Source organism: Piliocolobus tephrosceles, chromosome 13 (assembly GCF_002776525.5).
Source record: "Piliocolobus tephrosceles isolate RC106 chromosome 13, ASM277652v3, whole genome shotgun sequence".
Classification (NCBI taxonomy): Eukaryota; Metazoa; Chordata; class Mammalia; order Primates; family Cercopithecidae; genus Piliocolobus; species Piliocolobus tephrosceles.
In genome coordinates this window covers 117,967,344-117,993,871 of record NC_045446.1, presented here as the reverse complement: position 1 = coordinate 117,993,871, position 26,528 = coordinate 117,967,344, and the positions used below count along the sequence as shown (strand labels likewise).

The 26,528-nt window shown below is 51.9% G+C and overlaps 2 protein-coding genes across 7 annotated transcripts in view; one reads left to right on the top strand and one right to left on the bottom strand.

Moving 5' to 3' along the window:
• Positions 1 to 230: 230 nt before the first annotated feature.
• Positions 231 to 2,557, top strand: TP53AIP1 (tumor protein p53 regulated apoptosis inducing protein 1). 3 transcript variants are annotated; one of them, XM_023208088.1, is made up of 4 exons: positions 403 to 538; positions 1,125 to 1,129; positions 1,556 to 1,671; positions 2,464 to 2,557. In XM_023208088.1, the coding sequence occupies exons 1-4, from the start codon at positions 403 to 405 to the stop codon at positions 2,555 to 2,557; spliced, it is 351 nt and encodes a 116-aa protein (XP_023063856.1). The 3 variants fall into 3 exon arrangements, with proteins under 3 accessions (XP_023063855.2, XP_023063856.1, XP_023063857.1); XM_023208089.2 differs by having other exon boundaries at positions 1,556 to 2,533; XM_023208087.2 differs by lacking the exon at positions 2,464 to 2,557 and having other exon boundaries at positions 231 to 1,895.
• Positions 2,558 to 21,539: 18,982 nt separating this feature from the next.
• Positions 21,540 to 26,528, bottom strand: part of KCNJ5 (potassium inwardly rectifying channel subfamily J member 5) — a 30,500-nt gene continuing 25,511 nt past the window's right edge. For 3 of the 4 annotated variants that reach the window (XM_023208627.3, XM_023208628.2, XM_023208626.2), the window contains 2 exons: positions 26,156 to 26,446; positions 21,540 to 21,765 (listed from right to left, as the gene is read on the bottom strand). In XM_023208627.3, the coding sequence (XP_023064395.1) occupies positions 21,695 to 21,765; positions 26,156 to 26,446 (362 nt within the window). In that variant the 3' untranslated portion in view covers positions 21,540 to 21,694. Of the gene's footprint in view, positions 21,766 to 25,019; positions 26,447 to 26,528 lie in introns of those variants that run through there. The other variant, XM_023208629.3, reaches the window with a different exon arrangement.

Sequence of the window (26,528 nt, the reverse complement as noted above, 5' to 3'; positions counted from 1 at the left end):
GGACACAGAGGCCTTGTTGCTTTCCCGAAAGTCTAGTTAATGACTAGTTAATATCTAATCAATGACCAGTTAACGACAGTGCTCCTAAGTCCATCATCCCCACCCCCTTCCCCAAAATTCAGCACAAAGGCGTCAGTTTGAGCTTCCCAAAGCATCTCCTAAGGTGTGTGGTTACCGTGGTTACAGCCCCGCCCTAGGGTCTCCGGGGCATCGGCCTCCCGCTCCCAGATCCAAGCACGACCGAAACCCTCACAATAGAAATCATCATTGCTGGCCCAGCGCTGCCACCACTGCTTCTGCTTTTGGCCTGTTTTGTTTGTTTTTAGTCCCTTAGGCACTGGCCCTAACAACAAATGAGGAGAAGCCAAGTTCTCTGCTTTCTGCATTCAGGGTCTGCCCTGGATGGGGTCTTCCTCTAAGGCGAGCTTCAGATCTGCTCAAGCTTCCAGCAGTGGGGCCAGGAGGCAGGGCCTGGGCAGGGGAGACCAGAGCCCCTCGATGATGCCTCCCAATGGCAGGGCTCAGACACACACACCGGGCCGGGGAAGCCCCCGCAGTGAAAACCGAGACGGTCTTTTGCCTGCCGTGGCCCTGCGCAGACTCTGCTCTCACTGCGGTGCTGACATCCCAAATTTTCAGACTCGCCAGGACCCAGTGACAGCCTCTGTGTCCCCAGCTCAGGACACTGGACGGAGCTGGGAACTGACAGCCCTGATCAATAGTCCCAAGAGAAAGGCCAGTCCTCTTCCTCCTCGGAATCCTGGGTTTCTAGAAGGCAGAAAGGTTTTCTGAGAAACAAGGCTTTTGGAAGGAAGGCGGTGCCTGGCTGGGCGTTCAGAAAGGAGAGTTAAATGGAGAGGCTGAACAGAGGGCCCATGGGGAACGCATGGGGAGGGGAGGCTGGGACGCGGGGTTCCGGGTCTGCTCTTCTGTGTCCATCCCGGATCCTGCTTTTGTCCAGATGGGCCTCAGAGCAGCAGTCACTTACTCCAAGAAGTCATTTCCCGTGGCCAATCATGAAGATGACGCACTCGGAAGCTTGTGGGCTCTGAGGAGGGGGAAGGACGCAGCGGCCATGCATTCATCCCAGCACAGGCAGCGCGTGGCTCCGGAAACAGACACAGGCTGGGCCTGGCCCAGGAGTCTGCCAGGAGCCAGGAGCGTCTGCACCTCCCTGGAGGCCCACGCTTCTCTCCCCAGAAGCTCAAAAATCACACAGCGTCTGAGGTGCAGGGCCCGGGTGTGCTGGAGTGACAAAGCCCGGAGCTGTGGCGATGGGAGGGAGGGAACGCCGGTTTATGTCTGTTCTTTGGGCTGATTTGCTGTCTCTGTCTTTGTCTCTAATGTCCTTTGCACCACTGACCTTGAGGAGCCTTTTGTTCCTCCTGTCCCAGTTAGGTTTCCATGGGAACCTGAGTGGCAGCGTCATCACTTTGCTGAGGTGAAATGCCCCGATGCCATGAATACCTGGGGGAAAACCTGCCAGAGAAGCACAAGCCATCCAGGAGACGGCCTGCAGGGCGGGGCCTCACAGCCTGCCCCCGTTCTCTCTCAGGTTTCAGGTCTGTTAGCTTTGGGTCTCCAAGTTCACGGAGGGTGCAGGGGAAGAGAAGCTCCATCAGTTTCGTCTGGAGCTTGGTCCTCAGCAACTGTCTGGTGCCTGATAGGTGTGTGATAATTACTTAGTGAATTCATGGGTGTGGGCTGTGATAGAATTAAGTGATTTGACGTCCTCTCGTTAAATTCAGGTGACGACAGGGTTTTTGGAGTTTGAGCCTCTCCTGAAATTTGCCATCTGACAAAATGGCATCATGGCAGAGTTGTAAACTACTGTGGATATATTTTATTTAATTTCTCAAATTAAAATAAAAGGTAATGGTACACTTAAGAGTGGGTACTACAGCCAAGCTCATTGACACCCACTGAACTTTCTGGAATGGGCCGTGGGATGATGGACAATAGGACAGATTTGGAATGAGTGGTCTTCCATTCCAACTTTAGTTTCTGCAAAGCTGTTGAGAGCATGGAGCCAGGCTGGTGTCTGTGTTCAAATCCTGGCTCTACCACTTAGGAGCTGTGTGTACATGGGCAGGACAACTGGCCTGCCTGAGTCTCAGTGTACCTGTCTGTAAAATAGAACGACAATTGCTTCCATCTCACAGATACACTGTGTGGGTTAAATGATATATGTGAAATGCTAAGAACAGCACCTTTACATAGCATGTCCTAGATATCTCATTGTTACCATTAGCATGTTTTGTTTATTCCAAAATATATTGTTTTCCCATTTGATATCTATGAAATCTAAAGATGTTTTTTCTCCTGTCTTGGGAGATAGAATAATGCTGTGTCTTACAGTGGATTGTGTTTTAGATTCACTGAAATTCATTACTGTTGTTTTTATACCTGGTCTCTAACATGATATCCGGTAAATAACAAGGACTCCATACATTTTGCAAAGAGCAAATTCTCTCCCTCCCCGCTGAGGCCTTTCTGTCCTGGAGCCGCAGTGCTTAAAGATAGGCCATTGGGGTCAGCACGTAAGCCTGAGCTATGATCAGAAAAAAGCACCATTGAGGTTGCAGTGAGCCAAGATCACACCACAGCACTCCAGCCTGGGCGACAGAGAGAGACTCCATCTCAAAACAAACACAAACAAACAAACAAACAAATATCTAGAAATGGCCCCGGCACTGACTAGCGGCCACCTCATTTCCCTCCTTGAGCACTGGGCCCACTGGATGGCTAGGCTGCCTCATTTTGCATCCTTCTGACAATCAGAGGGAGCTTTACATCCATGGCAGTCAAGGCCCTCGGGAGAAACAGAACCAATATGGTGTGTGTATAGAGAGAGAATGAGCCTGAGGAATTGTGGAGGCTGGCTAATCCAAAGTCCGCAGGGCGGGCTGGGAGGCCACAGACATAGGAGGAAGCCAGTGCTGCTCTTCACTCTGAAGCCATCTGCTGGGGACTTTCTTCCTGCTGAGGGAGCTGAGTCCTTCGTTCTCTTCAGGCCTTCATTGTCTTCAGCTGCTTGGATGAGGCCTACCTGCATGGCAGAGACCAACCTACTTCACTAAAACTGCTGATCTAATGTTTATCTCATCCAAAAAACACAATCGCAGAAACATCCAGACCAGTGTTAGACTGAACATCTGGACACCGTGATCAAGGCAAGTCAACATAAAATCAGCCGTCACCGTGTCTATGGGAGGATTCCTGGAGTGAAGGTGTGCGTTTGCTGAAGACCCGTCTTCCCCAGGAGAGGCCGCTCCTGCTCCCCCGTGATGTCCTAGGGGCTCTGTCAGCTCTACCGTAGTATCTTCTGTTCTGTCTCCAACAACCCTGCCCTGGAAGTAAGAGTGTCTTCATTTTTCAGATTAAAACAATCAGAGGTTAAATGACTTGTTCGAGGGTAACTCTGGGAAGCCAATACACTGGATGAACCCAGGTTTATCTGTCTGCAACTCTTGCTTTGGAAGGATAATAATAGCTACTGCTTCATTGTTTTATTATTGTATTTAACACTTACGTTTGCTATATTTCAGGCACTGTTCTAACTATGCCAACTCTCCCCAAGAATTCCAGAGGCGGGTGGGATTCACAAGCCATCGGAAGGTGGGAACCACCTGCAGTCCACGTTGCCTGGGCACTGGCACCCAGCATGCCTCAGAGCTGCCCCGGGCCGGTTATTTCTCTCTCACCTGCCAATCCTCTTCCCTACAATGTTTTTTTTTTTTTTACTGAGCAGCTGATGAATATCTGCTCAGGGTGGGCATGAGTGCCCTGTGGTGTTCATGCCCCATCTGCTCTTAGCACCTCCTAATGGCTTCTGAAATTGGTGCCTGCGTTTCTCAGTCTGACATGTTTCATGAGAGGCTGCACATAGGACAGGGGTGGGGTGTGGTCCGCGCCCACAGTGCTCCTGGTCCCACCACCCTGCACCTGGTTTGTGCTTTCCTTAATGGCCAGTGGCTGAGGCTTAGTCCTTCTGCCCTCGTCGTCATGAGAAACATGGATTTTGGCAGCGGGACATCTGTCGCTCTCTGAGTGTTCATTTAAGGCTGGAGTCCCGATGTCACAGGGAAGCCACGGGGTCGCCTCTGTCACTGCCTCCCGTGTAGATCTCTCCGTCAGGACAGAGCCAGGTGCTGAGGGCACCACAGAGGGAGGGAGCGCCACCTGGACCACTGGGCCACCAGGTGGCTGAGGCCTTCGGCACTTTGAGAAGCCACCGGTGATTGGCTGGAGTGAACAATGAGTCCGCTGAGGGAGACCACGAGCATTCAGTGGGAGAGGGAGCAGTGTGGGTTGGGTTGGGTATTAAGAACAAAGAGGGTGTGACTTCATCTGGGTAGTGGAAGACAAAGAGGATTTTCCAAAAGGCAGAGAGAAGGGGGCAGAACAGGTAGCGGGAAAGCAGGGAAGAGCAGAGCACCCCTTGGAGAGGGGTTCTCCACCTCATCCCGCCTCGGGCTCTGCGTCCCCACTCCCATCTACCCTGGCCTCACGCCCCGGGTGATCTCTTTACCATTGGCATCTTCTGCTTCCTCTTCTCCAACAGACATTTCCCATCCGCACTTAGACATGCTTCAGCGTCTTGCATCTTAAAACATCAGCTCACAATCTGAAACTCCAGAATCATCTCTGCCCACCCCCTTTCCCTGCAGACACCTGCTGCCCTGGTTCTCACTTCCATGTCATGGCCAGTATTCCAGGAATCAAATCATATGCACCTCCTCTCAATCCTCTTGCCTCGTGCACCCTCAGCTCCTCTACACTGGCTTCTGTGTCCACACCCTGACAACAGCTCTTGCTAAGGGACACTGTCCCCCTTGCACTCCCCATCTTGGCAGTGTACACCACTCCTCCTGACATGCTGGAACTGCTCCTCCCTTGGCCTTCGATGGCCTGGACACCTGGTTCCGCTGGTTTGTCTTCTGCCCTGTGCTTTCCTCCTCCTCCTCGGGCTTCTGTCCTAGGCCAGTAGCTTCCTTGGATGCGTCACAGAGGGGTCACATCTGCCATGCTTCGGATGTCTGTCCCCTCCAAAATCATGCTGAGCCATAATCCCCAACATGGCAGAACTGAGAGATAAGGCCTTTGAGAGGTGACTGGGCCATGAGGGTCCTACCTTCATGAATGGATTAATCCATTTGTGGATAAACGGATTCACAGATTAATGAGTTAGTGGACGCATAGGTTCTCATGGGATGCCTTGTGCTGCCTCAGGACTCTGCATACTCCCTGCCGTCAAGAAGACCCTCACTGGGTGTAGCCCCTCAACCTTGGACTCCTCAGCCCTTCATAAAAAATAAATTCCTTTTCTTTCTAAATTACCAGTTTCAGGTACTCTGTTATAAGCAACAGAAAATGGACTAAGATAACATTCAACACAGAAAAAAAGGAACTCAACTCTTTTTCAACCACAATCTTTCTCCAGTATTTTCTTAGCAAATGTGATCATTTATCCTTTGTTCAGGCCCCAAATGAGAATGCCGATCTTGACATCCCTCACCTTACTCAGTCCCCTTCTCCCACCCCTCACTGGCCCTGTTGACGCAGGACTGTTTTCTTGGTCACTTTGCAAGCTGGGGACCTCCAGCCAGTGACACCCCACCTGGGCCTCGCTCAACCATGCTACCTGCTGCAGGAGACGGCCCGCCCACTCAGACTGCCTGGGCAGAGTTGGGCTTGCGCACTAGTTCCCAAGATCTTGTCCATCATCCAAGAAGAGTGAGCCGATCGAAGACTGAGCAAGGCAGGGAGTTTCACTGAGTGAAGAAATGGCTTTTGGCGAAGAGGGGATGTGGCGGTGGTCCCCTTACCTGAAGGTGGGGAAGTCCCTGTGTGTGTGGGTCCAGGGCTTTTATGGACTCAGAATAGAGGAAGGGCGGGCAAACAGGAACAGAAGTTCTCACTCTGGTCCGAGGTTTCACCCAGGACTGTCTTCAGCTTGGAGATGGGGTTTCACCCAGGACCCGCCCCTATCTGCCTAGACATTTGGCTGCCTCCAGTCAGTATCTGTCAGTTCTACTCTTAAACATGGCCAGCAGCTGCCCACTTCCTTTTGTATCTACTGATTTACTTCTGCTCCCCGGTCTGAGCTGTGAGCCTCTCCTGCCTGGACTAACACATTCACTCTCAAATCCACTTCCCCACTGCTGCTCCTACCTTCCTCATGTCACTCTCCACGCCACGGCCAAACTGATTTCTTCAAAATTGCAGGTCTCATACATAGTGCCCCCACTTAAAACCTGCCAGTGACCTCTCTTAGCTGCAGACCAGCTCCACTCCTTGTGCTCAGGCCCTTGCCTCTCTCTTCCTCCAACATCCCAGGCTCCTTCTGTCTTCCTGGCTTTTGCATATGCTGTTCCCTATGTCTAGGAGGCCCTTCTTGCTTGTCTGTACCTAAGTCATTCCTGTTCACCCTTCAGAGCTCAAATCCAGTGTCACTTCCTGGAGGTTAGCGCCCGGGCTAGTGCTCACTCTCCTGCTATATATTCCCACACGGCACTCTGCTCAGAGCAGATCTCTAAGTCTGAATGCAACACTAATTGCAGGATGGCTTTTTGCATGCCTTCCCTGGTCCCCAGAATGAGGCCTTCAGTTTGTCTGCTGTCACTTCTGTGCCCTAGAGTATGTGTTGCACACTGTGGGTCCCCAGGGAGTCTGCTGAAGGCCCCAGCCTCTCTCTGCTGCCAGCCTCTCCTCTGCACTGCAAATCTGGTTGTTGCTCTTTCTTGCTTGAATATCTTGGGTAGCTTCAAATGATCCACAGCTCCTCTTGAAGGAAGAGGGTCTAGGAGGGCAGGCAAAGCAGCTAATGTTGAGCACGAGGTTTTTCTGAAGTTTCACATTTCAGTTTTAAAGCCCTGTGAAGTCACCAGTCAGAGTGGCTATTATTAAAAAAGTTAAAAAAAAAATCATAGATGCTGGCAAGGCTGCAGGGAGAAGGGCACACTTATACACTGTTGGTGGGAATGTAAATGAGTTCAGCCACTGTGGAAAGCATTTTGGAGATTTCTCAAATAACTGAAAACAGAACTACCATTCCACCCAGCAGTCCTACGGGTAACTGCCCCCTAAAAAAAACACACCTGCACTCACGTGTTCACTGCAGCACTGTTTACAACAGTGAAGACATGGAATCAGCCCGGATGCCCATCAACAGTGGATTGGATAAAGAAAATGCAGGAAATATACACCATGGAATACTACACAGTTATAAAAAAGAATGAAATCATGTCTTCTGCAGCCAGGCAAATGCAGCTGGAGGTTAACTTCTAAGCAAATAACAATTAATGCAGAGACAGAAAAACCAAATACTGGGGCCAGGTGTGGTGGCTTATACCTGTAATGCCAGCACTGTGGGAGACCAAGGTAGGTGGATCACTTGAGGTCAGGAGTTCAAGAGCAGCCTGGCCAACATGGTGAAACCCTGTGTCCACTAAAAATACAAAAAATTAGCCCAGTGTGGTGGCGGACGCCTGTAATCCCGGCTACCAGGGAGGCTGAGATATGAGAATCTCCTGAACCCAGGAGGCTGAGGTTACAGTGAGTGGAGATTACGTCACTGCACTCCAGCGTGGGTGACAAAGCAAGACTCCATCTCAAACAAGAACAACAACAACAAAAACAAATACTGGATGTTCTCACTTATGAGTGGGAACTAAATGTTGGGTACACATGGACATACAGATGGCAATGACAGAGCCTGAGGACACAAGAGGGGGGAGGGAAGGAGGAAGGTGAAGATTGAAGCACTCCATGGGGTACTATGCTCTCTGCTTGGGTGACAAGATCACTTGTATACTAAACCTCAGCATCATGCGATATACCCATGTAACAAATCTGCACGTGTATCCCCAAATCTGAAATAAAAGCTGAAAAAAATTATTGTGAAGTTTGCGTTCCAATCTATAATATCCACTTGCTAAAAAACAAAAATGATGCATCCCCACAAAACTCCGCAAGGAAAAGTATGCTCCAAGTGTTTCCTCACGGCCGTGGCGGGCACTGGGACACTTCCAGGGACGTAAGTGGTGGTTTGAGAAGTGCGGGTTTGATTATCTATAGCAGATGCTGCTGATGCCAATCAGCAAGCCCCGGGCCCCCGCTGGGTGTCCCCCAGCTGCAGTGGACAGTCATTCCTGCTGACCATTCCTACCACAAGCCCTGGCAATGATAGCTTGGTTTTGTTTTGTGTTTTTCAGTTCAGTAAGAGCTTGCCTGGCCAGTGTGCAGAGCTGCCTCCTCCTGAAATTCCGCGAGCTGGAAGCCCCCGGGGCAACCCTTAACCAATGGGGGAAAAGCACTGGTCTGTAAGTCCCCCAGCTTCCCTGGGTGGGCTGCTGCTGAGCCATATTCTACGTGGCACTTCCAAGGATCCCTGGTGGGCGTGACCTCAATCGCCCACACTGGATGCCACAACCTGCATGGGCTTTTCTCCCTTCCCTGTGTGTCTCTCTCTGCACTTCCTCCCTTGTGCATTCTAGGTTTGCCTTCCACATAAATGATGTGAACCCAGGGCCTTGTCTCAGCTTCTGACCTTGGGAAAACCTAAACTAAGAAAGTTGTTACCAGAAGCAGCCCTACGGAGCAGCCCCTGAAGATGAAATTCTGAACTGGGATCGCTTGCTGGACACCCCTTTGGCTGGTGGTGTGCAGGGTGGTGAGATCTTACTAAGCCTGTGGTGGCTTGAGATGAGGTCCAGGTATACAATGACACACTGGCTCATGCAGCAGCCCTGGCAACCAAAAGGCATGGCGGCAGTGGGGATGGTCGTGCCATGAAGTGGGCTGGTTTGCCTCATTGCAGTAGGTACCCCATGGAGAGAGAAGGATGGGATTAAGCTCACAACTGTCAACTCAGGGCTTGCTTTGAGGCCACAGGTCTCCATAGCGGTATTTAAAATGACTCTCATCTGCTACTGACAGAGGACAGGCTGTACTGAAAATAGGTCTGGAGTTGATCACGTGTGCAGTAGAGCTACCAGAGGTTGAATGCAGAGCCCCAGCTAACTCCCCATGCTAACAGCAGGGCTCTGATAGGGGTGGACGGGGCCCTGAGACTGGGGGTGATTCATCAGCTGGGTCCTTGGGAAGATGTCGTTAGATGTGCCAGAGATTTACAGGGGGTAATGCCTGTGAACAAAATGGGGAACTAAGCAGAAGTAAGCAGAGGGAGCCCCAGGTCTTGATGCAGGTCTGACACCTACGAAAGGAGAGGGAGGAGGAAGGAGGGTCAGGCAGGAAGATCCTCAGAATGCAGGCCACTCAGAAAACGTGGTGAGTGGCACGGGGGCTCCTGCCCAAGACTGCCCATAGAGGAACCCACCCCAGGAGTCATCATCAGCTGGCTCTGCCTGGGAAGCACACGGCCTTGCTGTGCAGGCGCCCGTCACTGGAGGCTGTCTGCTCATTGCATTCCTTGGGGCTGGGTCTGTTATGAAGGGAGACCATTATCTGTATTTTGCAAAGGAGGTTAAGTAAAGGGCCTGAGGTCACTGAGCAAACTGTAGATCCAAGGCCTGCTTCTGGGTTAGCCGGCTCCGAGACACGTGTGCTGAATCTCTGACCCACGTGGCCTTGGAGAGTGGGCCGGCAGTGGGCAAGACCAGCCTCTTGATAACAGTAGAAGTTAAAGTGCACTTGAAGTCTTGGCTGCAAGTGGGACAGTGTCAACACCTGGAGATGCCAGCTTGACTCCAGACGGTGGTGAGAAGTGCAGGACACATCTGTAGTGGCAGCCTGAGGCCATCTATGTGGGGGGAATTGCAGAGCTCTGTGAGCTCAAGCTGGTCTCCCTCAATTCCTTCTGCTCACATCAGTATCCATGATCATTTCCAGGAATCCAGGCCTCCAGTATGGCTGCAGCCCTCACCCCATCTCCCTACCTTAAAGATGGCTCTGTACCCAGGGCCAGGCTAGCATGTTGTGCCCGCCTGTCTGTCTGGGGACAGAGTTGAATTTTCACTTCTGCAGCCGCATTCTGCACAGATGCCGCTTGGGCTGCCCCGTCCATGCAGTAGGGCGGGGAGCCCCCACCCAGGTCCACAGATGGTGACAGGTGAGTGGACAAGGAGATCAGAGGGACCGGGGGAAGCTCCGAGCATGGGGGGGGCCTCACAAGCGTTCCTGATAGCCTTTCACTGGGGTTAGGTTGCATTTTCACCCTGGGGGCCTGTTTTAAAAATGAAGCAGCCCCTATGGACGCACACACGCACACGCACACCCTGCCGAGGAGGATAAATGCAAGACTAGCATATCCCAAACTGTCCTTTTCAGATCATCAACATCTGAATGGCAGAGGATGCACTTTTTTTTTTTTTTTTTGAGACTGAGTCTCGCTCTGTTGCCCAGGCTGGAGTGCAATGGCGTGATCTCAGCTCATTGCAAGCTCCACCTCCCGGGTTCAAGTGATTCTCCTGCCTCAGCCTCCCGAGTAGCTGGGACTACAGGTGCCCGCCACCATGCCCAGCTAATTTTTGTATTTTTTTAGTAGAGACGATGTTTCACCGTGTTGGCCAGCTGGTCTTGAACTCCTGACCTTAAGTGATCCACGGCCCTTGGCCTCCCAAAGTGCTGGGATTACAGTTGTGAGCCACCGCGCCTGGTCAGGATGCATGTTTAAATGCAGGCTCCTGGACCCACATCAGACATACTGGATCTTCACTTCTGCGCCCAGCAGACTAGGTCACACTCACACATTCCAAACTCTGACAACAGCTCCACAAGGAGGCTCCGGATGTCAGCACTGAGGGGTGTTAAGGGTCATCTGGTTAAATGCCTGCGTTGCAGAGGTGAGGAAACCGAGTGTGCGGTACACAGTCACCCCTCTGCGTTCAGGCTCTGTGACTGCTGCTCTGACTCACAAGCCAGAACCTTTTGAGTTATTAACAGTCTAATGTGCTGATCAATTTGTCATATCACATCCCCCTCGTAGTGACAGCCTAAGGGCAGAAACTGTCAATCGGCTCCCTCCCGGTGATCAGATGGGCTGAAGTGGGCACAGGGGCCACTTCAGCAAATAAAGATACAGTACACCTAATTCAATTGAATTTCAGGTAAACAACGTAAAACTTTTCAGTATAAATGTGTCCCCAGAACTGCATGGCACACACTTATGTTCCAACATTAGTCAGTGATCATCTGAAATTTCAAAGGAGCTGAGAAGCCTGTATTTTTATTTGTTAAATCTGGCAACTCTACTCCCAGGAGCTAGCACCCCTCTCAAGGCAATGAGAGCGATGCAGTGTGGTGGCCTCTACTGAGATGTGGTTTGTGCACAGGGAGTCTTCTGTGGATGCTGCAGGGGAAGGAGGAGGAGCAGCTGTCAACCCTGCAGGCGATAACCTCGACAGGTGGAGACGTGGAGGAAGATCATGTGCCTGGAGAGACAGGGGTTAGCCATATGCCCCCAAGAATGCTCTGCTGCCTCTCCTTGGAAGTTCTCTTATTCAGCTTGGGCTCTATCACAGAACACCATAGATGGAGTGGCTTCAACAATAAACATTTATTTCTCACAGCTCTGGAGGCTGGGAAGCCCATGATGAAGGTACCAGCAGATCTGATGTCTCCTGAAGGTTCACAACCTGGTTTGCAGAAGCCCAGCCTCTCCTTGTATCCTCACATGACACAAAGACAGAAGAATCCTCTATCTCTTCTTGGTTCTTTTTCTTTGAGACAGAGTCTCACTCTGTCATCCAGACTGGGATGCCAGGACTTCCCAGACTCAAGCAATTCTCCTGCCTCAGCCTCCCGAGTAGCTGGGACTACAGGTGTGTGCCAACACACCAGGCTAATTTTTGTATTTTTTGTAGAGATGGAGTTTTGCTATGATGCCCAAGCTGGTGTTGAACCTCTGAGCTCGAGTAATTTGCCCATCTCGGCCTCCCAAAGTGCTGGGATGACAGGCATGAGCCACCATGCCTGACCTCTTTCTCTTTTCATGAAGGCACTAATCCCACTCCGAGGGCCCCACCCTCCTGACCTCATGTAAGGCTAATCCCTTCCCAAAGGCCACACCTCCCGATCCCATCACATTGGGGTTAGGGTTTTTGGGGTTGGGGGGACACAAACATTCAGTCCAGAGCAGAAGGCGAAAACAAATATCAAACACATACATAGAGGTTGAGGGAGGGTAGAGAAAATCCACTCCATATGACAGGGAGAGCAGGCCACGAAGGAGCCAGGCAGAGACGGGAATGCCTGGCTGGGCTGGAGAGGGAGTAGGGAGTGCCAGGTTTACAACCTCTGCCCTCCAAACTCCTACTCTCCCTAATCACTGCCTCCATAATCCCTGCCTCCCTAATGCCTTGCCTCCCTAACCCCGGGCCCCCTAACCACTGGCCTCCCTAACCCTCAGCCTCCCTAACCCCCTGCCTCCCTAATCCTTGGCCTCCCTAACCCCCGGCCTCCATCTCAGTGGCAGTTTTCTCCTTGTACCTCCAGGGAGGGTGGTGAGAAGAAGGGATGGGAGCGGGGAGCAGGAGAGGGAATTATCTAGACAGCAAATTCCAAATTTGACCTCCAAACGCAATCTCTTGCTCCTTGCTCTCCTCAGGAAGTGCTTCAGGTGCCAGGGCAGCTGGCCCTCCGAGAGCCTGCTCAGCTCTCAGGACAGATGCCCAGCTGCTCGCAGGCTGCAGCACCCTGGGGGCTGAGGTCATTGTTTTGCTGAATGACCTGGCAAATAATTCTCTGGGGGCGCTTCTGCTATAGATGAATGTGCTATGGCCTTCCACTGTAACTGATTCCACGTCTGCCTCAGATCGGAAGTGCATTCGTCACCGCAAAGCAGCTGTCTGCTTCACGAGCAGTGGCTCCACTGAGGGCCCATGCAAGTAGGCAGAGAATCCCATTTCTAAAGGTTCTGGCGGGTCCCTCCCCCATGTGAAAGCAGGATCCCTCCCCCACCAACAAACCTCACAAGCCAAGGGGGCAGGGGGAGCTCGCTTTTCTAGAAAGGTCACTCATCTGACCTCTCATGTACAGGGTCAGAAGGGAGCTGAACCTTGTTAGCCAGGATGGGCCCTTGGCCCAGCATCCTGCATGGGGCATGTGGGCAGCATGGCTGGCTCCGACTCGGGTGCCTACCAGGAGCCCCCGAGCCAGGACCTGGTGTGGCAGCACTGGGCACAGGGCAGCCAGGTGCTTAGTACGTGCTCAGCAAATCAGTGCAGGATGAGGCTGGGTGAGCTGTAAAGAAGGAGGAGGAGGGAGTGTTCTGGCAGAGTGTGGGGGTCTCCCCTCAGGGGAAAGTCCCTCAGAGCAACACCAACAAGTGCACAGCTGACTGGTGCTGGAGAAGATGCCTGGCCAGCTTGGCCCAACAGGTTCTTGGAAAGCCAAGGATGACGAGGAAAACACGGGGACAGTGACACAAAGGAGGACGAGGGTGGAAGAGATGCGGCCTCTCTCCACACGTGGCCCCGATTTAAAGGGGGAAGGAGTTAATGTTTACAGGGATGCCACTTTGAGTAAGGCCGAGCCCATGAAATCTTATTTAATTCTGTAATAGTCCACGAGGGAGTGGCCCCTGTGCTGCAGAGAAAGAGACTCAGAGGTTGAATCTGGGTCTGTGAGATTGAAAAGGCTTTTTTGGCTGGGCACGGTGGCTCGGGCAGGATTACACCTGTAATCCCAGCCCTTTGGGAGACTGAGACAGGGGAATCACTCGAGGTCGGGAGCTCAAGACCAGCCTGGTCAATATGGTGAAACCCCATCTCGTCTGAAAATACAAAAATTAGCTGGGTGTGGTGGTGGGTGCCTGTCATCCCAGCTACTCGGGAGACTGAGGCAGGAGAATTGCTTGAAACGCGGGAGTCGGAGGTTGCAGTGGGCTGAGATCTCACCACTGCACTCCAGCCTGGGCGACAGAGTGAGACTCTGTCTCAAAAAAAAAAGGGGGCTTTTTTTCTTCCAAGATGACGTGGACACTTGAAGTGCAGCTGAAAATGCTTGCGGCTCTCCATCTGGGTGGTGTTTGAAGATGATATGCATATGCAAGGGTAGAATATTAATATGGTGTGTATGGTTTTCCATGTATAACTCTAATTGTAAATTAGCGAATAAGGCAAAGGTGATCGTCATCCACTCGCAGGTCAGTAAGAAGGAAGTGAGCTATAGAATTATGAATGCACTGCTATGCATCTCGGAGGGGTGTGTCTGTGTGTGTGCTGTAGATGTGTGAGTGAAAATGTCACAGTCTGCCGGACATGTCTGTGAAACTAGGCTGAAGGGTTTTGCTGAAGAAACTGAAGCTTTCTCGAGAAAGGCAGGGTGAGGAGGGAGGGGCAGCTGGAAGTGATGAGCGCTGACTCATCAGATGCACGGACCATCCTGTAGCAAATAAGATGAAGTGGTACCACGTGGGACATGCCACTGAAACTACAACCAAAGCTGCTTGTGAATTATCTTCCACAATCGGCTATCCTAGGCAGAGTCAAATACAAATTAAGGGCTATGGGGTGCACTGGGTGGCAGCGATGTAGGAATCAAAGTTATGTTAACTACGAAGTTCTTCCCCCACAGCTGACTTCTGAGATCTTCCTCCCTGAGATCTCATATTGCAAAAGGAGCCAGTTGTTTCCTTCCATGCACCTTTCTGCCCACCAGCTATTTCATTGATTCAACTGTCTTTTCTCCAGCAGATGGGAAAATGCAAATCTGTAAGGAGAATATGGAAATTCACTCTTTTAAGCCAGCTACCTGTCAGACATCACAATAGAAACCAACGAAGTGACAGGAAGTTTAAAGGAATGCTTCAAAAATGAAAATAAGGCATTTAAATGGGCAGTGGAAATCAAGGGAAATTGCAAAGCTACAAGATGAAAAGAGCTAATTAGGAGGAAGTCAGAGCAGCCCAGATCCTGTGACAAGCAAGCCAGCAAGCGACATGGCCGCACGCAGAGGGAAGCGAAGCAGGGTCAGTGAAGCCCAGGGCTGCAGGAGAGGTCCTCTGGCCGTCCTTGGCGATGGTGGGTCTGCGGGGAGCAGATGCGTTGCGGTGAGGATGGCAAGGGGTGCCCTGCTCGGGAGGCACAGAAACCAGCGCAGCCTCGGGCTTGCCCTGGCATGTTCCCACCTGATGACCCTTCTGTGGGCTCCTTGCTCAGCATCCCCCGGAATCACAGGGACCATGGAAGCAGTCATTGTGATGGTCTCTGGGAGAGTCTTGCCAGGTCAACACCTGGAGAGTGCTTGAAGGCTGGGGCCATGGGGATTTGAGAGTCTAAAATCAATAATTCGCAGAATGATCGGATCGAGGCAGAGTGGAGTGTTAGGGAGGAACCAGGGCCTCTGACTTGCAGAAGCAAATGGACAGAGCATCCTCCTCTCCAGCCTCTGCCCATTCAATGAGTGAGCTCCTCAAGCGTCAGTCCTAGCCTGCCTCTCTGTCCATGCTCTGCTTCCTTCGAGGACAATCTTAGCTAGGAACTCAGCTTCAGGTCCCACTTACAGCGCAATGACTCCCAAACTTAGGACTTTCACGGTTCTGTCTTCAGAGGTGTAGGTACATGCAAATGCTGGCTCTTGAGGGTCCTCAGATGCAAACATGCAAATGCAGGGGCTTGGCTCAAAGCCAAACTCACGCCATTCTCTTTCCAACCCCTCTGAATCAGATTCTATTCCAGGGCAGCTGGGCTCAGGGATTGGGCAGCCCCCGTCCATTTGCTTCTGCAAGCCAGAGGCCCTGGCTCCTACATAACCCTCCCCTTTGCCTCATTCCGATTGTTCTGCGAATTATTGCCCTGAAAATGTCAAATCCATCTACGTATCTGTAGCTCCACTGCCTCCTCAGTCCAAGTGGCCATCACTTCTCACCCAGCTGGCCCCCCCATGCCTTCTCTTGTCCCTTTGGAGCCCCTGTCCTGTGTGGCCAGTTGGCAAGTGCTGTTCCCTGCTGGCCTCTGGCAGGAATGTGGCTAAGAGGGTGCAGGGGGCCGGCGGGGTGGGGCAGAGGGCACAGGAGCGGGATGGCAGGTGCCTCTCAGGTCCGCAGGGGTTTCTCTCCGGTTGGCAGGATGAAGGGCCACGATTCCTTTTCATTTCTGTTTCTTTTTGTAAAACTTGGAGCACGAAAGAAATCTTGGGAACTGTGTTCACTGTAACCTAAGAAAGAGGGATGCCTGTGCTGTAGCCTGGAGGAGCCCACTGGAGACCCTCAGGAGACCCAGAAGAGCTCTCTGCAGACGGGCCTCCGTGCACAGCGGGCAAGGAAGGCCCCGGGCAGGGGGCTGGGCACGGCTGGGTCCCGAGATTCAGGGGAAGTCCCCTACAGAGCGCGCTCTGCAAGCCCTGGCTGTGGAGAGGATGAAGGTTTTGCCTGGAATTGGCATTGTCTTTTGACGGCACATTTTAAACGTGTAAATCCTTAATGCTGATTTGATGGCAAATCATTGCTTTTGTTGACAAAACCTGCATGTGTAGTCTCTTCTTTCACTATTGTTTTTTTTTAGTGAATGTGTCTATGTGTTTTTACCAAGTTCTTGCCTCTTGTCCAAGAACTTGGTTCTTGTCCAACAATATGGACATTTGTCTTTATAAAATAGAATGACGTTTTTAAACAAACAAAAATTATTCTATGCAATGAATCAGAGCAATCAGGGCAGAATCCTCCTTCCAACCTGGCTGTGGGCTCCCAAAGGGCAGGGACTGAGTCAGCTTGGTTTCCCCAGGTCCCGGCGGGACGCTCAGGAGACAGAAGGGGCCTGGCAAACGCTTGCTGTGTACACATCGAGCCTAAAACGATGGCCTGGAAAGGCATTGAGGAACACCCGCATTCTACATGTGAAGAATCAACTCCCAAATCCCTCCACCCTGAAAGGGTTTTGTTTGTTTGCAGGTTTTGGTTTTTTTAAAGGAACAATCTGAATTTCTTTTCTTTCTTTTTTTTTTTTTTTTCGAGACAGATTCTTGTTCTGTCACCCAAGCTGGAGTGCAGTGGCGTGATCTCAGCTCACTGCAACCTCCGTCTTCCAGGTTCAAGCGATTCCCCTGCCTCAGCCTCCCGAGTAGCTGGGACTACAGGTGCATGCCACCATGCCTGGCTAATTTTTTGTATTTTAGTAGAGATGGGGTTTCACTATGTTGGTCAGGATGATCTCGATCTCCTGACCTCATGATCTGCCTGCCTTGACCTCCCAAAGTGCTGGGATGACACGCATGAGACACTGTGCACAGCCACAATCTGATTTTCATACACAGAGGAGAATGGTTAACATGGCAGTGGAATGGGGCATTATGCATGTAAGGTAGGAGGACTGCAGGTGGAGGGCAGGGCCCAGGGAGTCCAGGATTGAAGCTGGGAAGAGGATCATGAAAGGGAGAGGGTGGCGGGGGTCAGAAGGGGAGCTGGATTTCACTGGACACCACATAGAGCAATCCCAGTTTTCCAGATGTACAAATGTCAGATGCACGAGCAGTGCTTTGTGTAATGCAATTTCCCTTTTAAGATGAACACTTTAAGGGCCTTGAAAAGAGACTGGTTTTCTCTTTCAGATGCTGCTTGTTTGAAATGGATGTGGAACCAGCTCTCAAGGTCAGGGCTGTGAGCTGGAAGCCTTCTCCATGTTGGTAAGGAGTCTGCATGCTGCCTGGCACCCCACGTAGGTGGGTGGCTGAGCTCATTCCCCAGCTGCAGACAGGCGGGAAATGGACAAAGTGATATGGGCCGTGGACCCTGGCACTGGGAAGGGTCCTCGAACAGTCTGACCGGCTTCTGACACAGAGGGCTTGTGCAATAATAGGTAGGAGGGATTTGTCCGGGATGACTCAGTAATACTCCTGGGTTTACAACTTGGAAATATTTATGAAAAGAACTTAGATGGACCTGTGGCTTTTAGACCTTAAAGGACGGGGTTAAGGACAGCCAGATAGAGCTGTTCAGACTGTGCCCCAATGTGGCTGATGACCTGTGACCTCCAGGACAAAGGAAGGGTCACACCATCTCAGGGTGGACTCACAGCAGGTCACCCCAGATAAGCCTCTTGGTGCGCTTTCCCCTGAACTTGGCATGAGATTTGAACTCAGCCCTAGCTCCCAGCCAGGTGTGCGCTGACTCCCCGCTCCCCTTTCCCAAGGCTGCTGCTTCCCTGGGCTGTTTTCAGCTCTTTGGATACAGCTGCCCCTTCCACCCCAGGACCTTTACACACAGCTGATCCCCCAGAGCCCTGGTGGGAGGAGCTCATTCCTGCTCCTGTTTCAAGGCTCAGCTTCCGGGCCCCCCTCAGAGCCTCAGTCCCTGTGGCCTCCCCAGGGGCAGCCCTGCTGTTCCTGACCTCAGCCCCCTTTTAGTTTCCCTCATAGCCCTTATTATGAACTGTAATTCTTTGATTTGTGTATATTTTCTGTCTCTGTCTCTCCCCCTCCCCACCAGACAGAAAATTTCATGAGGGCAAGAAATCATATTGTCTCTGCTCTGGTCTAAATATTTATCTCCCCTTAAAATTCGTTTGTTGAAACCTAACCCCTTAGGTAACATTAGGAGGCGGGGCCTTTGGGCAGTGATGAGGTCATGGGAGAGGATCCTCGTGATGGATGAGTGCCCTTATGAAAGCGGCTTCAGGGAGCCTGTTGGCCCCTTCCACCAAGTGAGGACACGTGTAAGGCACCGTCTGTGAGGAACAGGCCCTCACCAGACACCTGATCTGCTGCCGGACTGATCTCGATCTTGGACTTCGCAGCCTTCAGAACTGTGAGCAGCAAGTCTCTGTTCCTTATAAATTACCCACTCTAAGGTATTTTTGTAATGCAGCCCCAGTGGACTAAGACAGTCTTATCGCCACAGAGTGTGCAGTGCCTGCTCCTGCTCTGGGCATATAGTAGGTGCTCACTAAATATTTGCTGAATAATAGATGTGTGGGAGAACTGAAGTAATGAAAAGTCAGAGACGCTTTGGACATTGTGTGGAGTTGGCTCTGTGCTTTCTGAGATGTCATTTTAATCCTTTGTCACAATGAGATGGTTGTTGGAATGCCCTGCAAAGCTTCACCGATGCCAAAGGGAATGGTCAGGATGGTCAGCTCCTGGACTAATGCCCAGGTACTGCTGCTGCTGTGGGGTTCTGGGAGGCCTAAACAGGAGCAGCTTCCCTGCAGGATTTTATCTTATATTCAAAGACAGGGTGTGTCCATGGGGTGCTTCCTCTGAAGAGGAGGAGTGTGAAGCCTCTCCCAGTGCATGTATTGAATGGGAAAGACACCAGGAGATTAAACAGCCACATTCTCATCCATCAGGGCACAGTCTGGGTTCGGCAAATGCTCTTCCCCCTTCCTTAGCTGTTTCCATGAGCCAGAGCAAGTGGGCTCCCCTCTGTAGGAGGAGAGAAGGTGGGTGCACTCCTGAGTGGTCATGCCTCCCACTTCCCCAGGTAACTACACGGTGAGGCGAGGAAATGGTTATTGCCTCAAAGCTTCAGATCACACAGGGCTGGCTGCAGGCTCTTCCATGAGCATGTTTATTTAAGAGGGGATTTGGGGACTGGGCATGGTGGCTCACCCCTGTAATCCTAGCACTTTGGGAGGCCAAGGTGGGTGGACCTGAAGTCAGGAGCTCAAGACCAGCCTGGCCAACATGGGGAAACCCCATCTCTACTAAAGATACAAAAAATTGGCTGGGCGTGGTAGTGGGCGCATGTAATCCCAGCTACTTGGGAGGCTGAAGCAAGAGAATTGCTTGAACCCAGCAGGCAGGGGTCGCAGTGAGCCGAGATTGTGCCACTGCACTCCAGCCTGGGCAACAGAGCGAGACTCTGTCTCTAAATAAATAAATAAATAAATAAATAAATAAATAAATAAATAAAAGAGGTGATTTGGAATGTGGCATCCAGTGGGCACATACACAGGAGTTCTCAGTGAACCTACACGTCATCTCCTCTTCCTCGCTCACTGCTGCAGCCTCACCCAGCGCAGCCGAGGATTGCTTCACTTACACTTTTGCTTACTTGGTAGAAAAATGAAGCTCTAAGTATATGTTAATCTGCCCAAATTCTCAGTAATTTTTCCTCTGGGATTTAGGATTTTTGCCTCCACCAAGTGAGCCAAGGTTATTTGAATAGCAGCTTCTGAGTCAACGTAAATACTCACTTAGAGAAAAAGTCAGCAATGTTTCTGTTTTCAAAACTCCTTCCTAGACATTTATTTACCATAAGAAAGTCAGCACGCTTTATCGCTGGGATCTAACAAGGCCTAAGGAGACATCTGCTATGCGTGCGTTGGTGTTGGTCTTCTTCTGACTGGAACCAGCAGAGCGCATCTTCTGGGCCCGGGTGAGTTTTCTTTTTTCTTTTTTTTTTCTTTTTGAGATGGAGTCTCACTCTGTCACCCAGGCTGGAGTGCAGTGGCGCGATCTTGATCTCGGCTCACTGCAAGCTTCGCCTCTCAGGTTCGCGCCATTCTCCTGCCTCAGCCTCCGAGTAGCTGGGACTAGAGGCGCCCGCCACCACGCCTGCTAATTTTTTTTGTATTTTTAGTAGAGATGGGGTTTCACCATATTAGCCAGGATGGTCTCGATCTGACCTTGTGATCCGCCTGCCTCGGCCGCCCAAAGTGCTGGGATTACAGGCGTGAGTCACCACGCCCGGCTGGGCCCTGGTGGGTTTTCTAAGGGTAACTTTCAGATAGTTGCTTTTATTAGATTATGGGTCTAGTTCTCCTTCCTCAAATTGCAATCCGAGCTTGACTGACAAATGTGCAAATTCACAGATTCATCGTTTCCCCGACCTCATGTCTCCATTCTGACCCTGAACAGTAACTGTAGTGCAATCCCCAGGCAAGGGCCATTCCCAGAGCTCCTGGCCTTTGCACAGGTCTTCCCAACGTGAAGGCAATTCACCCTCAAGAGTCACCAGGTACTTTTGTTCGTGGCTGATTTTGAGGCTCAGCACGTGCTTTTGGCCCAAGCCCCATACGCAGATTTGCTGATGCCCGGCTACCGTGGGGGGGCCATGGGGCCAGATATGGGAAGCGCTCCCACGCACATCAGAGCTGTGCTGCCTTTCTCCTCTGAAAATACTGCTTCTCATTTTGCATCAGAGCCCTGGTGAGCCGCTGTATCTTTTCGGGACGGTGTACGTGAGGGATTTTCTGTAAATCTTGGCTCTTCAGTATTGCCACTGGGTGACCAGAGCAGAAGAGAAGCGAATCTTACATCGTCTTCTGCTAATGACATTTTCAACAGAAGCTTTGGGACTTCTCTTGAAAGATCCTGAGACCTTTTGCCAACATTAGATCTCACAGCCTCCTCTGCCCCTTTCCCACTCTTCAGTGAGAACGATCCTTTTACAAATGTATGCCCTGACAGCAGAATGCTAGTCCAAGGGCCCCCTAAAGTAGATATTTTAAAAATTACTCATTACATAGGTAATGTGGGTTCTGAATATTTGACATTAAAGAATGTACAGAAGTTATTTGGGGGTGGCATGAATGACTTAGTGTGAGAACCCTTGCTGCCCGCACCCTCCGCATCTGCCGCCAGCTCTGCCTCCAGACACCTGGTGCAGCTGCCCCTATCCGGCTCTCTCCTCCCCACCTTTGCCCATTCTCCCACCTCAAAACCAGTGGTCTAGATGTTGATACTACATTTGTAGGCTAACAAAACCAAGAAGGACAAGGTTTCTACAGCTGGCAATGAGTTTACATGGGCAACTAGTGGCTGTCTGTTTAAAATGAGAAAGAGTTCTGCAAGGTCAAGTCCATTTTATTGTGCGAATTTTTAGCAGTGCAGTGGTGTTCTTTTTCATATGAAGATTGATGAATCCTACACAGGGAGAAAAAGATTTGACAGCAGTTTAAGGAGACGTTGTTAGCAAAAACCGAAGCGAGCCGAGTAAGTGGCTTCTCCCCGAAAGCAATTCTTCCCTGTCTAATCTCTTTTTGCAGCTCATTAGTTCTCTGGGAATGAGAAAAAGGTTGTTTCCCAATTATCCTGCCACAGGAACACATGATGGGTGGAAGCCGGGGCTCTGCGGCACAGCAGGTGAATCGGCATGACGCCATCCCAAGAGCCAGGGCTCTCCTTATCTCTGTTGCCTGGGTCCAGAGAGGTGCCCTGGACGTGAGAGTTTAGGCAGGATCACGGCCCCTGCTGTTTGTTTGGGAGGCGCTTGGCACCAAGGCCATGCCTCTTATTACTACCCGTAGCCTTAAGCAAGCTCATGAACCTCTCTGAGCCTCAACAGTCACGTTGGTAAGAGCTTCTTGGCAGTGTTTTGAGAATCAAGTGCCTGACCCACGGCGGGCACCTAACACGTGCTCCATGACGCATGGGCAGAGGTGCTTTCAGGGCAGTCTTAAAAGACAGTGGGCAACTTTTGGTTTTTGGCAACTTCAGTACAAGCGATTTAAGTTTCTCTGGGGCTCGCCTCACATGAGGCACAGGATTGATGGGGGCTGGAAGGCAAGCCATGAGAAAAGGGGTGTGAAAAAGACGCCCCACTGTTATAGATCACGAGCAGGGATAGTGCTCCCCAAACGGCAGGGGCTCTTCTCCTCCAGCAAGGTAACTGCTTACGCCAGGACCTCAACCTCAAAGCAGAAGCAGGAGGCGATGGGCGGTGGGCTCTCTGGTGGGAGGCGAGTCTGAAGGGGAGAGTCACGGGCAATGCTCATTCTGCCCTGGCCTGGGGACAGGATCCTTTAGGCAGTGGTGACATCTGTCAGGCATCAGATTGGTGGAGCAAGGAAAACAAGTGGGAACGGTTCTCTTGTGAGTTCCTGGAGGCTACTCCCTACAGGGGACATTCTCAGAGAGCTTCAATTAAGGCAAGAAACCAGCTTTCCAAACTTTCAGGATCCGAAAGTGAAATATCACTTTGGGATTTTGGAGATACTCAAGACTGGCAATGACCAGTGCACAACCCCGTCTTAAAGCCAGGTCAGCCCTCTGGGGTCCATCAGATGTGATGGCATGGGCTCAGAGCCTTCACAGAACCAAGGGCCGTGGCTTCTGAGTGGTTCGTATGAGGGAGGAATGTTTTGAAAATGGCCGGGCGCGGTGGCTCATGCCTGAATCCCACCTACTCGGGAGGTTGAAGCATGAGAATCGCTTGAACCTGGGAGGTGGCAGAATTTGCAGTGAGCTGAGGTTGTACCACTGCACTCCAGCCTTGGCAACAGAGCAAGACCCTGTCTCTACATAAATACATTAATTAAATATTTTGACCCCTTGAAACTCTGTCCATCATCAGACTCTGTATTTAGTAAGTCCATGTTTATTCAAGAACTTCTAGAAAATGAAGAACTTTTCAAACTTTCATTGCTTCAACTGCTCACCAGGAAGGAGATTTCCTCGGGATGTGAAGGGGGGTCTTCTGGCTTTGAAATTGGCATGGTAGAAGGCAGAGGAGGCACACCGGGGCAGTGTTGCACTAATCCCACTATGCCCGGGCTCGGGCCAGGCAGGGAGTTTTGGCTGAGGACCCTCTGCACACTTCCTCTCCTCTACCCAGAGCTTCTACACTTGGCTGAGAGATGTGACCTGGTCCTGGCTCACGGAGGGCCCTGGTGGAATGAAAGAACTGGAGAGTGGCTCCCTTGGTCAGTTGGGGGATGTTTCGGTCATTAATGAAGGCAGGTGTGGGGAGGAGCCAGGCCGCTGTCTGGGTGCAAGGCCGGTTTCACCCTCCCCTCCCCTCCCTTGCTTAGTAGACTCCCATGGGCTCTAACCTGGGGGCACTGACTGGTCCTAAGACAGGCTCAGATCCGGCAAGGGGGTGTGGAATGGTTTTGCTGTTAGTAACCCTGGGGTCCAGGGAGCCCCGGGGAGTGCTGGCCTCAGCCAGAGGGTTCCAGCTGTAGCTCCGCTGAAAGGCACCCAGCCTTGGTGAGGAGCTGCCTGTCTGAGACTCCTGGGGGCATGCAGCTCCCCTGCTGGGGCACCGTCTGCTTCCGCTTCCCCTAAGCGGGGTGCCAGCCCATTCCCCATTCCCTCCAAGGCCTGCTTCCCCAAGACAGATGCCTGGGACCACAACTCCATGCCCTGCTACTGGTGGGAAGACCTCATTTGGCCATGGCACCCTGCCCACCTCTCAAGATCCAGCCCAGGAGCAAAGCTTTTGGAGCCCGTCCCTGGGAGTGGGCAGCCCACAGAGGTAGTTCCCGTCCCAGGCTGGCCCACTCCCTTCCAGCCCCAGGCCTAGAAAATGCATCTGAGATGAACCGGGCCTGAGCTCTGAAGTCTTCCCTTTGCTCTGCCTCAACTTCCTACCTCTCTGTGGCTCTGCTCCTCTCCCAGGAAGAAGTGCCATATCCAGGGCGGGAAAAGGCTTTCATTCTCAAAGGCCAGTTGAGAGCTGTGAAGACTGTGGGTGAGGCCTGGGAACATTGGCATTCTCTCCCCGTGTCAGGCCAGCTAACCTGAAGCCTGTGTGTGTCAACACGCATTCTGGGACCTGACAATCTGCCCCCTCCACCTTTGCTCTTACTGGGCCTCCAGAGCAGAAAAACCCTGGAAGTTGGTGATTTTCAGGCTCTTCTCTACTCTTTTTCTCTTAACACTCACTCTGTCCCTGAATTCTCCTGCTGACTCCCTTGCCCTCTTGTTTCCAGCCTGGGAGGGGCAGCCACTCCCTTTGCTTTCCCAGGGCATCCTCCCTGCCCTCCCTGCCCAGCCCTCCTGGTTGTAGCGCTGCCTGAGGAGGGAGGCCCAGGGGGTTTGCAGCACCGGGCTGGGAGCTTGGTCCAGGCTGAGCTTGATGGTGAAGCTGCCACTGCAGTCACCTCTCACTTTTGATTCACATCCCATCATCTACCTTGATGGCAAAGGTGCTGAGCCCTGAGGTCAGAGTGTCTCAGCCACAATTGGGGCAGATGCTGATTTTTTTTTTTTTTTTTTTGATGGAGTCTGTCGCCCAGGCTGGCATGCAGTGCACAATCTCGGCTCACTGCAAGCTCCGCCTCCCAGGTTCACACCATTCTCCTGTCTCAGCCTCCTGAGTAGCTGGGACTACAGGCACCTGCCACCACACCCGGCTAATTTTTTATATTTTTTTAGTAGAGACGGGGTTTCACTGTGTTAGCCGGGATGGTCTCGATCTCCTGACCTCATGACCTGCCTGACTTGCCCTCCCAAAGTGCTGGGATTGCAGGTGTAAGCCACCGCACCCAGCCCAGATGCTGATTTTTAAATGCTCCTGGCTCTCCTTTCTCTTTGCCCCATTCCTGTTTCCGGGCCAACTGGCTCATCGTGCCCCCTGACACTCAGCTTTCTCCCCAGGTCACACCACAGGCTCGCTGAGATTGTGGAAAAAACAAAACAAAACAAAAAACTACTGTGATGATTAGAAGCACTCTGAGATTCTTGGGCCAAAAAGCACTAGAAAAGCCCCAGCTGCTGGGGTTCCCCTTGGTGGGAGGTGCAGGGCACAGTGTGATTACGAGTAGGCCAGGAAGCTGCTGATGCCACTATGCTTGTGCTCAGAGGGGCTGTCTAGTCCCAGGCCACCTTCTAAGAGTCACTCTAATGAGATCGATTCTCCAGTAGGCTACATTGGACACACAGAACACAGCAGAGGAAAAGCACACACTTGGCAGATAACAGCAGAGAACACCAAGGGCTGTAGGCTCTGTAGCTCTCAGTAATGGGTCATCGGTATCTGATTTAAAAGGAATTGCCTATGTGACACGGATGGACCTTAACCCGTGAGGGCTCTGTGAGCTCATCCCAGACTAGAGGTTTGAGCTCCCATCAGGTAAGGCTCCTCTCTGAATCCACAGCAAGCCTCAGGGTGGAAGGAATGAGGGGACAAGGTGATGGCTCTCTCTAGGTGTCAGCCCCTGGAGGGTCCGTGAGACCCAAAAAAGGAAGTGACCCAGGGCAGGGAGAGAACAGACGCCACCTTGTAACATTCACCATGGGGAAACTCATCCTGGCCTGGCCCTTAGCCAGCACCCACAAGAGGCAGCACTGCCATGGGGGGCCCAGGAAGGATGCCACTGGCTCAGGGAGGCCCTGTGCTGGGAGCTATGGGGGCTGGGCATATGGTTCCTCCCCACAGCCTTGCTGGCTTCTGAGCCCCCAAACAGCACACTCAACTATTCCCTTCCCCTGGTCCCAGGCTCTGCAGTATCTGTGCTCACTGAAGCCAGTGACAGGAGGTCTTAGGGAGGCTGCAGCCCTCACACTGAGACCCTGGCCGCCCTGGACCCACCTAGCCCCTTGGGCTCATCGTCTTCATTCTGCTCAGCCTCTGCATCCAGCCCTGCCTCAGCACAGCCCCCCAGCAGCGGGGGGCTGGGGAGGTACTGGAGGAGCCGGCCTTCCCGCTTCATTTCTGCCAGCTCCTTGGCACAGCAGCTGGGTGTGTTGGTCTCATAGGTGTCGTGGAAGGTGTTGTAGTCTACCTCATAGAAGCCCTTTTCCAAAGTGAGGACTGGTGTGAATCGGTGGCCCCAGAGCACCTCTGTATCCATGTAGGAGCTCCGGGCTTGGCAGGTCATGCCTGGGAAAGCAGAAGTTACATGCATTATGAGGCAATCATCCATCCATCCATCCATCCATCCATCCATCCATCCATCCATCCA

Bases quoted from the DNA above. Each gene is read 5' to 3' on its own strand.
- TP53AIP1 (XM_023208087.2), top strand. From the start codon at position 403: ATGGGGTCTTCCTCTAAGGCGAGCTTCAGATCTGCTCAAGCTTCCAGC.